At 37.6% G+C, this 16,978-nt stretch overlaps 5 protein-coding genes across 5 annotated transcripts; 3 read left to right on the forward strand and 2 right to left on the reverse strand.

The window, feature by feature from the left end:
* Window positions 1-1,397: 1,397 nt before the first annotated feature.
* Window positions 1,398-2,238, reverse strand: LOC125195371 (putative B3 domain-containing protein Os03g0621600). The gene is made up of 3 exons (XM_048093529.1): window positions 1,971-2,238; window positions 1,740-1,894; window positions 1,398-1,640 (listed from the first exon to the last, which is right to left on the reverse strand). The coding sequence occupies exons 1-3, from the start codon at window positions 2,236-2,238 to the stop codon at window positions 1,398-1,400; spliced, it is 666 nt and encodes a 221-aa protein (XP_047949486.1).
* Window positions 2,239-3,705: 1,467 nt separating this feature from the next.
* Window positions 3,706-4,871, forward strand: LOC125192046. The gene is made up of 2 exons (XM_048089498.1): window positions 3,706-4,118; window positions 4,210-4,871. The coding sequence occupies exons 1-2, from the start codon at window positions 3,783-3,785 to the stop codon at window positions 4,684-4,686; spliced, it is 813 nt and encodes a 270-aa protein (XP_047945455.1). The 5' UTR covers window positions 3,706-3,782; the 3' UTR covers window positions 4,687-4,871.
* A 1,455-nt stretch (window positions 4,872-6,326) lies between these two features.
* LOC125192983 lies at window positions 6,327-7,460 on the reverse strand. Its single transcript, XM_048090672.1, has 4 exons — window positions 7,452-7,460; window positions 6,953-7,010; window positions 6,485-6,837; window positions 6,327-6,402 (listed from the first exon to the last, which is right to left on the reverse strand). Coding segments are annotated over exons 2-3 (336 nt in total). The 5' UTR covers window positions 6,954-7,010; window positions 7,452-7,460; the 3' UTR covers window positions 6,327-6,402; window positions 6,485-6,502.
* A 910-nt stretch (window positions 7,461-8,370) lies between these two features.
* Window positions 8,371-12,510, forward strand: LOC125196398 (dihydroxy-acid dehydratase, chloroplastic). Its single transcript, XM_048094892.1, has 14 exons — window positions 8,371-8,989; window positions 9,320-9,391; window positions 9,886-9,933; window positions 10,020-10,174; window positions 10,256-10,450; window positions 10,528-10,639; window positions 10,722-10,791; window positions 10,882-10,940; window positions 11,022-11,145; window positions 11,265-11,335; window positions 11,484-11,585; window positions 11,704-11,784; window positions 11,889-12,047; window positions 12,130-12,510. Exons 1-14 carry the CDS (start codon window positions 8,456-8,458, stop codon window positions 12,178-12,180), a joined length of 1,833 nt encoding a protein of 610 aa, XP_047950849.1. The 5' UTR covers window positions 8,371-8,455; the 3' UTR covers window positions 12,181-12,510.
* A 531-nt stretch (window positions 12,511-13,041) lies between these two features.
* LOC125196397 (sm-like protein LSM5) lies at window positions 13,042-14,874 on the forward strand. The gene is made up of 4 exons (XM_048094891.1): window positions 13,042-13,163; window positions 13,276-13,399; window positions 14,469-14,541; window positions 14,646-14,874. The coding sequence occupies exons 1-4, from the start codon at window positions 13,127-13,129 to the stop codon at window positions 14,676-14,678; spliced, it is 267 nt and encodes an 88-aa protein (XP_047950848.1). The 5' UTR covers window positions 13,042-13,126; the 3' UTR covers window positions 14,679-14,874.
* The last annotated feature ends 2,104 nt before the right edge of the window (window positions 14,875-16,978 follow it).

Raw genomic sequence — 16,978 nt, forward strand, 5'->3', positions numbered from 1 at the left:
TGATAGACTTGTTTTATTTCCTTTGTTTTCTATTTCACTTCGTCTAGGTATGCAGATCTGTTAAGTTCTTCGTTATTTATGCATAGATTTGATTTCAAGTTAGTAGCCCTGTTTTTGATTTGCTTATGTGTTTTCACAAGAAGTTTTATGCGAATTTGGTTGTAGAAGACGATGTCACTGTCAGTTAGTACGAGAGTTAGTTATTTAGCCACTTTTCAGTCGTACTCTGCTTTTTCTTAGATGTGGTCCCACCGTAGAATTATCTCCTAGGTCTAGCTGTTAGGTTAAGTTTCTTTCTAATATTCCCAAGTCAAGTTAATTTTAATTTTCCTCAACCCAAGAAAATGCGTGGCAGCAGCCAACACCAAAAAATACTCCCAAATCCTTGATTACGAGTCTTACGCATCCTTCTCTGTGGGATCGATCCCTACTTCCCTATACTAGGTTTAGTAAAGTGGTTGAGGGTTTTTGAAGCGGGGAAGTACTTGTGTGTCCGACGACCGGAATTCCGCACAACCTACGAGTTCCTAGACCAAGTGATCTAGTGGACTTGCTGGATCTGGGGAACCTGCCTTATTTGAATATCGCAACACTGCACACACACTACAGTTGTACTGTCACATCCCAAGTAGCTCCAGCGACACACCAAGGCTAGAAACGTTATTGAAAGGGCCTTCGCTGTTCTTAAGATGCGATGGGGAATTTTAAGGAGTGCATCATTTTACCCGATCAAAGTTCAAGTTCGTCTCATTAACTTCATTTTTTTTTCGTGTCTCCTTCTTTTTCTGTCTGCCGCACAGGAAGGTCATCAAACTCAATAGATGATGCCCCAAATATGAAGCTTGTTTGCTACCAATGTGAAAGACCTACTAATTCAGTTGTTTTTCTTCGTTCAGACATTATGATTTGGAACTTTTTTTAATGTACTACTACACTGTGCTGTGTTTGTGGAGACTCTTTTGTTTCTGTGTTATGCATGCAACTTGGAAGCTACCTTCCTATCCTATCTATTTATTTTATCATGTCTTGGTCAATTGATTATTTCAAAATCTCGTCTGATATAGTCATATGGAGTATATCATGAAACACAAATCACAAGTAGAATTATTCAAACACAATTTGATCACCGTGAGAATGGAAAATTCAAATGCCCTCTTTTTTGTTTATTTCTTTCTCAAAAACTCAGTTAGAATAATACCTTTGGAAAGTCATTTTTAAATTCAGAATTACATTCTCAACTCACTAAATTCATAACATTCATTCTTCAACCATAATAATCTGACACATACAATTCATATAGATAACATAAAATCAACGAGTTCACTACGACCGCCTTTTGGAAATACAAAACACATGACAAAGAAACGACTGGCGGATACTCGCAATCCTAGCACAAACTAGCGATTAATTGACACCCGTAGAGTGGTCTCTTGTACAGGAATCAACTCGAACCTGCATAAATCTCCGACGCGCAGATTTTTTGATCTTGCGAACCACCTCCATCCCCTGCACACCTTCACAACTTCATCTTCAGCCAATACGTACACATAAGTAGGGTCCGAGTCCGAGGAAATTAGTTTGACAGTTTGAATAAGATTATCATCTCGGATGTTAGTTTTCCACCATATCACCGGTAGCATCTAAAAAAATAGATTAAACCACAAGTGATGATTCGATGCAATTCTAGTAAAAACAAATTTATTAAGCAACTCGAAAAAAAAACATTTAGCTTGTACTACCGGTCCACTCTCAAGGTCGGAGGCAAGTAGTACAATAGTAAATGCTGGTAGAGCTGAGATAGGCCTATCGTTATAGTTCGAGTAATTATAGTCATCATTGTCATCACTTTGAGAGTCCGGGGTCCGATAGCCTTGCTCGGCGAACTCTGGTTCGACTAGAGAACCAACACATTAGTTTGTAATTTGAATGATGGTTGTAATTACATGAAATATTTGAATGTTTCGACTTACGATGTATATCAGTCATGGGCATCAATCCGTTCGTCCTAAAGCGCATCACCTTGAATTTGCCTCTTCCGTGATAAGTGAAGACCACGGTATCGCTTCTCTCTATCCGGGTCTGATTGACGAAAACATTCCATCCTCGTTCGAAGTAGCATCTTCTTCCCACTATAGTCACTCCGACCGTCCATGAGGTTCCGTGTGGCATTTCCAGCTCGCACTCGAGAGGCATGTCCACTCCATGAAGCAAAATCCATTGATTTGGTATCAGCTGCATATGCGATCATTGAAATGTTCAGTAGTTTTTTTTAAAATCTGGATAAAGAGATTAGGAAAATTAAACACAAAATTAGTAGCTAAATTGGAAAATACCCATCGATCGTCAAAATCATCGAGCTTCGGAGATAGGCAAAATGCGGGGATTACATGGCTGCCATTATGTAACCGAATTAGAACTGGACAATTTTAATATATAAATAAAAACCAAATGCCATTGCCGAAATATACTTACGAAGGGAAGTTCACGGGTGGGATGAGAGCCATTGAATATGCACCGGCAACAGCCTTTGTGAGTGTTGTGTCGTCTTGCCGGTTGTGATCAAACCTTGAGCAAAAGGTGATAATATAAAGACAATGGATCACAATATCATGCTTATTCCTACCCAATGTACAAGGACGGTCCAACCCGTGAATCGAATTGATTGAGCCATTTGTTCACGTTATGCTTCAATATTCTCTTCCAATTTTTGTAGTTGTCACGTGTAGACAACAACTTAGCTGCAAAAAGATGAATTGTTGACTCAAATCATATTAGTATAGGGTTTAGATTGTATTCTGTTCATGTCTATTTTTAAAAAAAAAAAGATTTGCTGATAGACAAAACTTTGCTGCATTATAGGGTACAGGGTTTAGATTGTATTCAAACAAGACTTTTTTTTCCTTATTTCATATATATGGTTTAGATTGTATTAATTCATTATTTTTATGATGCAAAACGTAAATGCAAAAAGTAAAATTATATTTTGTTATGCACTATCGTTAATTCTTATTTTCATATATTTCGTTTCATTTTGCGAAACATTCTAAGTATAAATCTTTGTGTTATTACTTTTTAGTAGTATAATTTTAAATAAAAATAAACCTCAATAAAATAAATCAGTGAAACATCCAACATAATACTAACAACCAGTACACATTGATTAGTTCAATAAAATTAAACTAAAAGCATAAAAGCTCTTCTATACTGATAAGCTCTTCTCCCTCATTCATTCTTTGTCTAATTACCTTTATCTTTTTTTATCCATGCTGTAATTTTTTCAATCTTGTTCACTACTACTTTGTTTCATTCTTTTGTTCAATTTTCTTCCAATTTTGTTCACCACTACTTTGTTTCATTCTTTACAATTTTTCAATTGTTCAATTTTTTAAAAGATGAGTTGTTGAATCAATTAAATCAACATGCAAAAGATGAGTTGTTAAATCAATAAAAACAACATGCAAAAGATGAGTTGTTCACTCAATTAAATGACATGTATATGTACACCTACACAATGCAAAAGATGAGCTATACTTGTTCCACGTGAACAATGCAAAAATGACAAGGATAGTGCTACAATTGCTTGCCAACAAACCCTAACACCTAGGTCTTCAATCTAATATCTCATGTACATTGTACCACCTTGGCAATGCAATGCGATATTGTTGCTTACACTTCAACTCCTCCAGCTGCCCCTATGGTGTACTCCTTATGATAAAAATAGATGCACAATAGGTTTTCATCTATAAAACCTTCCTCCACAATTCCATTCAACACCAACGAAAATGAGCAGCAACATACCATCTCAAGAAACTTTCTTGTACAAAGGAAAATGGACAGCAGAGGTGGACTCCATGCTATTGTCGGTGATCACCCGATCCAAGATGAAGCAACGATGGAGTGGAACTGTCATACCGATACCCATTCTTGAGGAGGCAGTGGCTGCTATAGCCTCTGACACTGATTTGGTGTTCACTTGGCGTGAGTTGTATGAACGTTTTCAATTTTTCGAGGTTCGTTTTCGAACATTCGACCTAGTGGTTCATACTCGTGGCGTTCATTGGAATGTGAATACCAACTTGGTTAATGCCCCTGAACAAGTGTGGAAGGAAATTTACAAGGTAAGTCTACTAATTTGTTAGCCAAATTCATTTCCACATATTCGAACTACAACTTGACAAATGCCCTTTCTTTTTTTTAAAAAAAAAACAGAGAAATACGCTAGTTGCGGCATACCATCACTATGGTGATCCCGAGTATCATAAGCTCGCCCAGCTTTTTGGTGTTACCGAGCCGAAGAAAGAACCAAATTCCGACAACGACGTCGTCGTCTTATCCGACACAACTGTGCCGATTGTTGGTCAAGAATATCCACCGAGTCCTAGGGGTGGGGAGTATGACCCATCTGGAGCGGCAAGTGAATCCGTGTGCTCCCCGATTCTTCACAATGTAGCACCCCCAAGACGCAAATTGTTTGCTGATGCGTACCAAAATTTGGATAATGAGTCTGGCAATGAAAGTGATCATGTTTTTCTAGCTCCACGAAATAAGAGTGATCTGAAGGGGAAGGCTTCGTCTTTTGACCACTCGAAGTCGCGTTCAAAACCTTTCAACCCGGTTGCATCTCCTCGTGGCAGCTCTTGTGGGTCCAATAGCCCAAACCAATGGTGGAGAAACAACTTCAAGTAAATTGGATGCATGTACCTGATGAAGAACTATCACCGTAGGTTTGTTAGCTGAAATTAAGAGTGGTTTATCATTATATGTTTGTTTTGTGTTGTAGTTTCTAGGTTTATTGCCAGAAGACACCACTTGTGGTGTGTGTGATTTGTATTTCGTTTCTTATGTGCTATGAATTTGTATTGAGATGGTTATCTTTTGCTCAAATCCGAAGACCAAGCTCAAGCCCTATTATTGACAATTTATTTTAATTCTTGTATGTTTCTATTAATTTTAAATTTTAAAAAATAGATCAAATTAAAAAATATTAATGCATTAGAAACCGAAAGTTCAAAATTAAATGCATTATATAATAATTAAAATACTTTAAGAAGATAGAGTGATATGATAAAAAAAATTAAATGGCAAGGAGTAAAAAAGCTAAAAATTCAAACGTAATAATTATAATGCTTTAAAATATAGTAGAGGATTAATATATATCAAAATACTGAAATATCTAAAACAGTTTAAATCAAACAATAATTCGCAGCACTATCAACAAGTAATATATCTTCCATAAATTTAGTGCATTTTTATGTTGTTGGATAGTAGTTATGTTACTGATTTCTTGTGTTAGCAATAAATAAATAAGTAAATAAATAAATGAAAGTAGTCTGACTTTCTACAAAATGTTTCTATATATGTTAATATCAGTGAAACATTGAAGACAAAAAAATTTAATTAGATCAAAGTGAGTATGAATACAAAATAAGACAGTGATATGTTGATGATGCAAGTAAAAAGAGGGCATGTATGAATGCAAAACAAAGTAATAGAGCAAGGTGATCCGAAACTAACTCCATGTCTTCGAACATAAGTTGTTCAATAGTTTACAAAATATAGCACCTTCTAGAGGATTAGTTCAATAACTACCAACACTCCACCTAAATTAGACATATCCCATGACTGGTCATACCCATCAAAAAATAATAACTACTACTTAAAGTTTGTGCAGACAACCAACTTGTTCCAGGATAAAACATCACATAATAGTGTTCAAATGGGTTAGATGCCGAATGGAGGGTAAAAAGCAAAAAATAGAGCTCCCTCCGATGCATGGGATCACTTGCAATTTACCTATCCATACTTTGCGAGGAGGCGGATCGCATAAGCAAACCTGTCCTCCTCTGGCATCCCAAGGAAGAAGTCAAGACGTTGAACCTTCTCGAGGATGACTTCACCAACATCGAACTTCTGATCTCGAGTCAGAGGGAGACGGCCAAGGACCTCATACACTTCCTTCCGCGCCTTGCTCAAATCAAATTCATAGCCAATTCGAAGAGAGAGACAGTCGAGCCTAACATTTGTATCTTCTTGCATCTTGGCAAGCATCTCTACCAAGCCGTCAATGCTATCATCGTTCTTGCGCTTCTTCCCAGTTCCTATTGAAGATCCTGTTCGCTGAGTACTCTGCCCAGTACTGTCAGCCACACCTTCGGGAGGCACACCTTCGGGAGGCACAGACCCAGTGGGAGTCACAAAGGGATTCTCATCCTCCAGTCCCATCGAGGAGCCATATTCCATGGCTGGTGAGGAGCGCACAGTGTTACGACTGGAGAGAGCGTTGGCCGCGTCCGTCAGCTCCTCTGAAAACGTACCATCAGCACGGTCTTTGCCAAAAATTACTTGCCAATGCTCGAAATACGGCCAACTCTTGTCCCTCATCAAACGTGCATCAGGATCAGCCTATGCATAAACAAACTACACGTCAAAGTACATATAGAAATTGCAAGCAATATAGAATGTAATAAATGCAATATATTCACACCTTAACAATCTGCTCCCACTAATGGTCATCACAATCTATCTTGTAGTCGATGTTGAAGCCCACTCCACTGCGATCAAGCATTCGTACCAACGAGTTGTATAACTTCTTCCAAGCGGTTAATTTGGAGTTGATTTGTGGAGTGCCCTTTATGTCTGTGTTCGGAAACTGCTGCTTCATTGCATTTTCAAGCTGTGTGAGATAACCTGCCCGGAATCCATTGTCAGCTTTCCATCCGGTGACAGAGATCTCCTTCAACCAGACAACTAGCGTTTCCTCCTCCCGTTCAGTCCAGCTCCGGCGTGTGCGGTCACCCTTGGGCTTGTGTCGGCGGCGGCCAAGACATGCATTCACCACTGAAAGGAGACATACAATACATACACAAATGATAATGGAGTCAACGGATGCTGAGGAAAATTTAAGAAACTAAAAAACATTGGCTAACAAAGTAGGCTAATGCTGAATCCTTACTTCGAGTACCCCAACTGTTGTCTCCCAAAGCACAGACTGATGTAATCCAGACATCTTGCTGAAACAATGAAGAACGAATGTAGTCAGATGTATTTGGACAAATAAAAATCATTGGAGTACCTACACTTTGCATATATGAAAAGCTAAATACTACCTAAATAAATCATATTTAGTCAGATGTAATTGGGGATCTATTTGATTCGAATTAACAATTACAAATGACTCGAAGCAAATGCTACCGAAACCAATCATATTTAAGCTTTGAAATCCTCAAATCTGTTTCAAGAATAGTTACACACACCTTTGAAATCATTTCTTCATTTATATAGGCATCTAATAAATGAAGTTCAATAGCATGTAAGAACAGAACTAAACTCTGCAGAATGCAAGTATAAACAGTGAACAAAACTCTGCAGAACTAAAGATCAACATTTTTTCACCACATCTACAAAGCAACACAGAATCACAGACAAACATAACATATTTACAAAAACGATACCAGAGAAAGTTTGCAATCAGTAAAACAAGAACAAATTGATGAATATCGATCTTGTCATTTTAACAGACCAACATACATTTCAAATCGGCGACTGCAAATAATTGATACTCCCTCCGTCCACGATTAAAAGTCCCATTTCTAAATGGCACGGGTTTTAAGAAATGTTAAGAATAGTGGGTGGAAGAAAGTTAGTGGAATAGGAGTCTCACTTGTATATATTAGTTTTAAATGATATGTGAGTGGAATGAGTTAGTGGAATGTGGGGTCTCTTTACCATTTATGGTAATTATGAACCGGGACTCTTATTCGTGGACGGACCAAAATGGAAAAATGGGACTCTTATTCGTGGACGGAGGGAGTATTTCAATGAGGCCCCAGTTGCAAGCAGAGATAATGGAGATTTTGTATAGAACTCACCTTGAACGGTTGGGAAGGTGGTGTGTGCAGCGCAGACAACCCAGTGAAGGAGGGTGCGGCGCAATTCCAATCTGAATTGAAGCTGGGTATATCTCCAAATATAAATTAGGGCAAACAGGGGTATTTCTGTCAATAGCAGAAAGTTGAATGGGTAATTAAGTCATTTTAATTTCCAATTTGGCAGCCTCATGAAATGCAATATTACAAACCAAACAATAGGCTGAGAAGAGGTTGATTCAATAAAGCACATTTTTTAATGAGTCCATCCCTTTTCAGAAGTAACACTATATGGCAAACCAAACTAATCCAAAATGTTATGTAAATTTATTTTGTGGATTTAGTGGATCGAGAATAAAGTAAAACATAATACTAGTAGAAATAACGACATTCCCAGTGAAAATGTGTGAATTAAAAACAAAAACGTCAGCGTGGAATAAAGGGCGTAGTAAATAAATTAAACTGAAAAGTAGGCTAATATATAGACTCCATAAAATCCCATCCTCGTCACTGCTCACTGCTTACTGCTTACACACTCCCAACCTAACCCCCTCCAATCATCAACTCTTCCGCCGCCGTCCGCCGCCACAATGCAGGCCTCCTTCCTCCTCTCCCCTCCCACTCCCCTCGCCGCCTTCAAAACCCACTCACCCTCCTCCCTCCCCATCAAAACCCCCTCCCCCCTCACCGTCCGCGCCTCCACCACCACCGAAACCGCCGTCCCTCCGCCGCCGCCCGCCGCCGCGACGAAGCTGAACAAGTACAGCTCCAGAATCACCGAGCCGAAGTCGCAGGGCGGCTCTCAGGCGGTCCTCTACGGCGTGGGCCTCTCCGACGACGACCTCAAAAAGCCCCAAATTGGAATCTCCTCCGTCTGGTACGAAGGGAACACCTGCAATATGCATCTTCTGAAGCTCGCTGAGGCGGTGAAGGAGGGCGTGACGGAGGCCGGAATGGTGGGGTTTAGGTTCAACACGATTGGCGTCAGCGACGCTATCTCGATGGGGACGAGGGGGATGTGCTACAGTTTGCAGTCTAGGGATTTGATTGCTGATAGCATAGAGACTGTTATGTCTGCTCAGTGGTATGATGGCAACATTTCCATTCCCGGCTGTGACAAGAATGTAAGAATCAATGCTTTTGGTTTGTGACTTTGTGTTGCTGTTAGGGTTTATTACTTTAATTTGCTTTTCAATTTACTGCATTCTGTAATTCTGTAATTGCAAAAGGTTTTATCATTAGTTCATGTTAACATTGTTTATATCACTTAGGCATAGAGTTGAACTAAAAAATGGATGACAAAATGTATTAAAATGAAAGAGTTGATGGCGTCAAAACATATTAACATGAAACACTAAGCAAAATTTGAACTTTTTGTAACAACGCACTCTGTATGGATAGTGTGCTTACCTTGTTGTTGATAAGCTATTTGTGATTTTGCTTGACTACTACAGATGCCTGGCACTATTATGGCTATGGGACGACTGAACCGCCCTAGCATCATGGTTTATGGTGGTACGATTAAGGTCAGCCTCTAATCCACCCTCTTTGATACATCTCTTTCATTATTCTCTTATTTAGCATGAAAAACTCATTATGTTTAAACTAAGTAGAAGTGTAGTTTGATGACTGCAGTTATGGCCATTTCTTTTCAGTGTTAGTATATCAATAAAAAAATTCCTCGATATTTGGTTAATGTGGTGTTCTTTATTGTTCAATGAAGTTAGGCTAAGATTATGTAGAGTTTGTGGATGAAGAATGACAACTCTGTGCAGTTCTTGTTTCGTACTCTGTGTCCACTATTGGAGTGCTTGTGCCTTGTATCTGAACATCCTTTACGACGCACGTCTTCGTATCTTTGTTTTATATTATACATTTTCATGCTTTTGTTGATGGTGTAACTGTACCTTCTTACTTTGCAAATCATTCGGAGGCACAAAGACATTATTGTGCATTGCTTAAGAAAGACAAATCATAGTAATGTTTGCTTATTCATATAAATATTATTCATGGTATGCAGCCAGGTCATTTTCAAGGTCACACTTACGACATAGTATCTGCCTTCCAGGTATGTCTACATACAATCCTCCCTCCCCTTTTACTTTCCTTCTTCAAGTCACATTTAATAGTTGCTGGCCATGGTTCATACTGTAGGTTTATGGAGAGTATGTGAGTGGGTCAATAAGTGATGAAGAAAGAGTGAATGTACTTCGTAATTCATGTCCTGGAGCTGGGGCTTGTGGTGGGATGTATACTGCAAATACAATGGCTTCAGCGATCGAGGCTATGGGGATGTCTCTTCCTTACAGGTATAAGAATATGATTGACAACTACAAATTCTCTTAACATATGGACTTATATTGGAACTAATTCAATGATATTTCAAATAGTTCGTCAACCCCTGCTGAAGACCCTTTAAAGTTGGATGAATGCCGCCTTGCGGGGAAATATTTGCTAGACTTGATCAAAATGGACTTGAAACCTCAGGATATCATCACTGAAAGATCATTGCGTAATGCAATGGTGATTGTCATGGCACTTGGTGGATCTACAAATGCAGTTTTGCATTTGATTGCCATAGCCAAGTGAGTAGAGTCGTGGATAGTCATTGTTGGCATAAACAATTAATACATCAAAGTATCTCATAGCTAGATTTCCGCAGGTCTGTTGGTGTGGAGTTAACTCTAAACGATTTCCAGAAGGTCAGTGATGCGGTTCCGTTCCTTGCAGATCTTAAACCTAGTGGTAAATATGTGATGGAGGATGTTCACAAGGTATGCTCGATTGGAATAAAAAATCCTTTGTATTTCTTTGTAACCTAATACTGCAACAAGTATGAAAATATCATTGAAACAGATTGGAGGTACACCTGCAATCATTCGTTTTTTGCTGGAACAAGGGTTTTTGGATGGGGATTGTATTACAGGTACTTTCTGAAAAGTTTAATTGATAATGAAAACTATATACTATATTATTGCTTCCAAGATTTTATGATTATTTTGCTCTTTTGTTGTAGTTACGGGCCAAACTTTGGCTGAGAATGCAAAGCTATATCCTTCCCTGCCTGAAAATCAGGTATGTCCAAGCAAAAATGGTATTGCTATTTGTTCTCTTACTTGTACAAATAAAGGTGACATCTTTCATGTTTGATTGCAGCAAATAATTAGACCCCTGTCGAACCCCATCAAAGAAACAGGTCACTTACAGGTATTATATGGCAATCTTGCGCCTGAAGGCTCTGTGGCTAAGATCACTGGGAAAGAGGGGTTGTACTTCTCTGGTAATGTGTTTAATTGACAGTTTCTTTGTTTCTCATTTTCTTTTCATTTCTGTATGGTAAAATTTAATGTTTTCCTCAAATTCTGCTGCAATTATTAAACTCCCAATTTTGGTTTACAGGCCCTGCACTTGTATTTGAAGGAGAGGAATCTATGATTGCAGCTCTCGCTGAAAATTCATCAAGCTTCAAGGTAAAATTATAAAAAAGTGACTTCATCCCTTCTTGGTGTAATTTTGGCTGAGTTCATTAATGTTGATATGAAGAAGAAAAAATAAACTGAAAATGTTTTGTTCAAAATGAGAATGGTTATTTATTTTGCTGTCTTTATTGTGTTTCAGGGAAAGGTAATCATTATTCGCGGAGAAGGGCCCAAAGGTGGGCCAGGCATGCCCGAAATGTTAACCCCAACGAGTGCTATAATGGGTGCTGGACTTGGCAAGGTTTGATTATTGAATTACGTGTTTGTGCTTGTTTAAACGATGGGTGAGAGAATTTTTCACCTTTGTTTTCTGTTGCTTGTCCCTTCAATTAATCTTCCTTATTTCCTTGTGCATTCAGGAAGTTGCACTACTAACAGATGGGAGGTTTTCTGGAGGTTCACATGGATATGTGGTGGGCCATATATGTCCCGAGGCACAGGTTTGTTTATCTATTTACGTTCTTGCACGTCACCCTTGAAATTGCCATGGAATTTGTGAACAGTATGCTGTATTCTCATAACACATCTCTATTCATTATTTCAGGAAGGTGGTCCCATTGGTCTGGTTGAGAACGGAGATGTGATCACCATAGATATCGAGAAGAAGAGAATGGATGTAGACCTAACAGAGGCAGAGTTGAACGAACGCAGAAAGAAGTGGACACCACCACCTTACAGAGCCACCAAAGGAGTTCTGTACAAGGTATTCTAAAGAGAGTCGAAAGTTTCTAAAGGTCTTTCGAATTCAACTTCATCTGATTTCCCACTACTTTTCTTGTTTTCAGTATATCAAAAATGTACAATCGGCCTCAAATGGATGCGTGACTGATGAGTAGAAAGGAAGGGCCAAGGCATAGTGAGCTCATCGGGTATCTTCCTTGCCTGCCTAGGATATCTGAATCTGCTCTGCTACTTGAATGTCTTTTCTTGAATAAACCTCCTGCCCCAGTTTTGGTTAGGTTTAGCCCTGTCGATTTCTATCATGTTGTAAGATTCCGTGGTTGTTGTCTAGCCAACAGTGTGAAGGTGTATAGTAGGGAGCAGAGCTCCAATCTTGTTTAATGTATTGTGTTGGCCATTAGTTTGAGGATGAGGTTTTAGTGGACTGAGTAACTTATCATTATTTTGATGTTGGATAATCATTTATGGAGACATTTTTTATCTTAGGATTTACTATTGTTTATCTTTCTTGATTTTGATGTTAGATCATTGCAAAATCGTTAAAAGAAATAAGAAAATATGGATCGGCAATCAATAAATGTAGTTCTAAATAAAAATGTGAACACGTTTATGTAATTTTCACTTTATTATGATCTTATTGACATTCTATTTATTGAATACTACTAGATTTTGCTTGTTTCCGAGACTTAAATACAAAATTTATTTTTATGAATGCACGAGTTTAAGTTATTTTTTTTATCATTCATGAATTTTCTGATTTTAAGTTTTTTATACAATATACTCCACCTTTTGTGAAAAAAATGTCTCATTTTGCTATTTTGTATGTCCGCAATTTATAATCTTATTTGCTTTTTTCTATTTTAAATAAACTACAACAAAGTGCTATTAACCAAAAATTAATAAGTGGAGTACATAAAATTATTTTGGGCCCAAATGGGATTTTTGGGCCTAGTAAAGCCCATAACAGTTCTATTCAGCAATACATGAAAAAGGAAAAATATTTTGATTTAGTGTAGGGTCGCACTATCGTCTTCTCCACTATTTATTTTTTTTTAAAAATATTTTGAAAAAACCCTCGTAAAATTCCCCAAGCATTTGTTAATGTCTTCTAACAATCCATCGCAGCTCCTCCCATCAGGTCAGTTTCCATATGTGTTCAATTTATCCCCTGATTTGTATGAGCATATTTTGCAGTTAAATGTTCTCGAAGCATTTTTGTGGGTTTTAATTTTTTGATCCTTGCGCTTCAGAGTTGATTGACCGATGCATCGGGTCGAAAATATGGGTGATAATGAAGGGAGACAAGGAGCTGGTGGGTACCCTCCGCGGCTTCGATGTGTATGTTAATATGGTGTTGGAAGATGTTACTGAATAGTAAGTCTGTTGGTGTTAATAATGCTGTTGCTCAATTTGATTTTGATGGATTAGACAGGAATTACTGGATTTGGTTGCTTGTAGAATGTGCATTTTGATAATTTTTTATGCGTTGATATAAACGTGGAGCTGCTGTTTCATGCCTTAATTTTTAATACTTGGCTCACAAGGGCTTTGTGGAGTAGTACTCCTAGTTTATGTGATCGACAAATGAAATAGTAAAAAAAATGCTAGAAGTTGTGATTTATGTGATCATATCAGTTAGGATTTTCTGTTACAGTTAGAAGACCATGCTGCTATTTGAAAGTATAGAAGGTTTTTTCGAGCATCTAGTTGTGCCATAGGTAATTTTTATTGTCTTAGCTGCACAGTCATTTGGTAGTTGGTATGTGCTTGAAAATATTAGTTTTGGAACGTATAGAGAAGAAACAGACTACCCCGGTGTATGTTATGATTTAGGGCCGTTTATCGGTTTATGCATATTCATGAAGTCATGGTTGAGTATTTTTATCCCTGTTGATAGGATTTCTCCAGTCCCATCCTTTCAATGGGATATGCATAAAGCAAAATTAGCTCAAAAGATAAAGATAGAATTTATCAGCCCTTCGGATATACCAAAAGTTCCAGACATCTAAGTAAACTTCTATCTAGGCTAATCCTCATAAGTTAGATCTCCCTTAACCGTAGATTTATTTACCTGAAGTTAGTAATACTGTTTTTTGATGTCCTTTCTGTCTCTGATGCTTTGACTCTTCTATCTGTGATGGTTTTAAAGTGGGATCCTTGTTTTAGTAAATTTAAATTGGAATTTAAATGATTTTCTTGATGACCATTTTGACTATATCAATGTGCAATGCATAAGTACTCGATTATGAAGACACAGTTCAGGTCTTTATATTCTCGTTTTTTGTATGTGATGGCTAGTTACTATGGAAGGTTGTTCGTCTAAACTTTTTCGGTTAGCTATCGATCTGTTTGCAAACGTGTCAATTGTTGCATCATTCTAGATGCTCCTGTATACATATTAGTTGTGCTGTGTTTTTTTCTTAACCAAGTAGGTTAATTTCAGTGAGATCACTTCTGAAGGACGCCGTATTACAAAACTTGACCAAATCTTGCTCAACGGCAACAACATTGCCATAGTAAGTCCGCCACGCCTGTTGAACATTTCTTCCGAATCCCATCTCTTGCATTTCATTTCTTATTCTTTCAATAAATTGAGGGCTTGTTCTTTCGTTGAATACAGTTGGTTCCCGGTGGCTCACCTGACCCAGAATGAGATGGCAGTCCGGCTCCTGCTGTCATGTGTTTGATGATCTGCTTCTGTTTGAAAAGAAGCCGTATAACTTCTAGTAGATCAATTTGAATTTTGTAAAACAAGACTAATGGTATGAAACAGTGCATTAGTTTGATGTAGTGGTCATATGGGATAGTCTCTATTGTTCAATATCTGAAAATTCCATTCTGATTTCCTATGCTGAATCTTGTTCTACTTCTATGTCTTTTACCAATGTTTGCAGAATATGTTCATCTTTTAAAAATTTAGGGCAAATTACTGGAAAAATCATGAAAGCTAAATCAATTTTGCTTTGTCCCGTGACTTTGAAAATTAGGTATAAAAGCATGATACTCTACTAGCGACATGGAGCCTTCTCCCCACCGCCCCTCCGCAGCCGCAGCCGCCGCGTCTGGGTCCGCCACCAAGAAGAAGCGGATCAAGGCACGAGCCCAGAAGTTGCCTTCAACGGAGGTGTGTGAAGAGTTCGCCCTCGGAAAGGACGAACTACTCCGACACCGAATCCATCGTCTTGACGAGATGTTGGATTGATGTTTCGTGGGATCCGGTGGTACGCCAACAACCGTGAAGGTGATCACGTGACAGGAGCGCACGCTCGAGAAATACAACGAGGCTTTGCTTCAGCCGGCGTACTTGCCACAAGCGCTTAATGTGGAGCATGCTCTGCAAGCACTGGGTTCAAATAAAGAAGCAGGTAATTTGTTCGCGGGGAAGTAACGAGAAGTGCGAGAGGGAGCAGACAAAATGGGCGAGAGTCTCGCGGATGTGCGGGACAAAGCGATGCGATCGTACATTTCATTGTACGACGATTTCAAGCATTACCAGTGCTGGGCGCTCTTGAGGGTAGACTAGCTTCCTTTTTGTTGTATTTAGTGCTTTTTTTTATTTCTTAATTTGTAACTTTTTTTTAATTAAGTAAATTTAGAATTTCCCTTTAATTGTGTTGTTTTTATATGTTTATTTTTATTTACCTTTGCAAACATAAAAATATAAATACAAAATAGAAGTAAAATGCTTAGGGCGTCGCTTAGGGTGGGCTATAGTCCGCCCCACTGCAGGTGGAATAAGAGAAGGATAAAATACTGATATGGCGGTGCATAGGGCGTCGCTTAGAACGTCCCACCTTTAGACGCCCTAAGTTCTTGATTTGCCGTTGCAATAGGTTAGAGTAATTTTGTTTTGGTCATATTCAAATGTAAGTACTCTCTGTCCAGGAATAAAATAATTCATGTATTCGTGCAACATACAATTTGTCATCTTCCTCCCTTCCACAATTTGTCATATTCAAATGTAAGTTATTGAAATTTTCGCAACAATTTAATTTAGATTGTACCTTTACCCAAGTTTATAAAATCAATTCTAAAAAATTCTTTTTTTTTTTTGCAACCACATAAGATCAATTCAAAAAAAATTCTAACCATGTTAACATTACTCTCTGCCGTTCTAAAATAACGTCACAATATTTTCTTTTTGTTTATCTAAAAAAGTGCTATATTTCCATTTATTTTAAAGTAAATACTGTACATTTATCTTTTTCTCTAATCATAATTATTTCAATTAACTTTTTTTTTTATTTCATTTCACTTTTATTTTTGATAAATAAACATTACATTTCAATAACTTATTACACTCATTTAAATCATATTATTATAAAATTATTACTTATAAAAGTAGATCCATGTTTACAAATTTTTTCATGCACATTTTATTCTACCGAATTAAACAATTTCTTAAAACTGTCTCGAACCAATAAAAAAGAAGGGATATTGGCCCTTAATATCACAAAGTTTTCCAAAAAAAAAATAAAATAAATTCCCCCCCAAACTTTATTGACATACAATAATATCACGAACTTAAATAGTTGTTGAATTTTTTCTATCATCGACAATCCGACTATATTTCATTTATTATTACTGTATAAGATGTGATTATCACACTGAAAAATGATAGGGATGCTTAAGAAGCCAAATATGATTATTCATCTTATTACTGGTAAAAAAACTTCAGCAACTATTAAGTTTTGTGATAATATTACCAAGTAAGCCTGTAAATTCGGGTATCCGCTGGTATCTAAACCCGAAAATTCAGGTACCCGAATCCAAAATCTCAAAAATATCATACCCAATAATCGACCCGTATGTGAATCCGAGTACCCTAATACTCGATGCGGGTACCCAAACCTAACTAATCGGGTACCAATAAACCCGAAACTAGTATTTCATTTATTCTTTTATATAAATTATATTGTGATAAGAATAGAAATTATTAAAAATAACACAATA

The sequence above is a fragment of the Salvia hispanica genome, chromosome 6, assembly GCF_023119035.1.
Source record: "Salvia hispanica cultivar TCC Black 2014 chromosome 6, UniMelb_Shisp_WGS_1.0, whole genome shotgun sequence".
NCBI lineage: Eukaryota > Viridiplantae > Streptophyta > Magnoliopsida > Lamiales > Lamiaceae > Salvia > Salvia hispanica.

Coding starts and splice junctions, on each gene's coding strand:
- LOC125196397 (XM_048094891.1), top strand. CDS start 13,127: ATGTCTTCTAACAATCCATCGCAGCTCCTCCCATCAG. Junction 13,400..14,468: donor TTGGAAGATGTTACTGAATA/GTAAGTCTGTTG, acceptor GGTTAATTTCAG/TGAGATCACTTCTGAAGGAC. Junction 14,542..14,645: donor ACGGCAACAACATTGCCATA/GTAAGTCCGCCA, acceptor CGTTGAATACAG/TTGGTTCCCGGTGGCTCACC.
- LOC125192046 (XM_048089498.1), top strand. CDS start 3,783: ATGAGCAGCAACATACCATCTCAAGAAACTTTCTTGTACAAAGGAAAA. Junction 4,119..4,209: donor TGTGGAAGGAAATTTACAAG/GTAAGTCTACTA, acceptor AAAAAAAAACAG/AGAAATACGCTAGTTGCGGC.
- LOC125195371 (XM_048093529.1), bottom strand. CDS start 2,238: ATGCAGCTGATACCAAATCAATGGATTTTGCTTCATGGAGTGGACATG. Junction 1,895..1,970: donor GCCCATGACTGATATACATC/GTAAGTCGAAAC, acceptor TTGGTTCTCTAG/TCGAACCAGAGTTCGCCGAG. Junction 1,641..1,739: donor CCGACCTTGAGAGTGGACCG/GTAGTACAAGCT, acceptor CTATTTTTTTAG/ATGCTACCGGTGATATGGTG.
- LOC125196398 (XM_048094892.1), top strand. CDS start 8,456: ATGCAGGCCTCCTTCCTCCTCTCCCCTCCCACTCCCCTCGCCGCCTTC. Junction 10,175..10,255: donor GGGATGTCTCTTCCTTACAG/GTATAAGAATAT, acceptor TATTTCAAATAG/TTCGTCAACCCCTGCTGAAG. Junction 10,640..10,721: donor TGATGGAGGATGTTCACAAG/GTATGCTCGATT, acceptor TCATTGAAACAG/ATTGGAGGTACACCTGCAAT.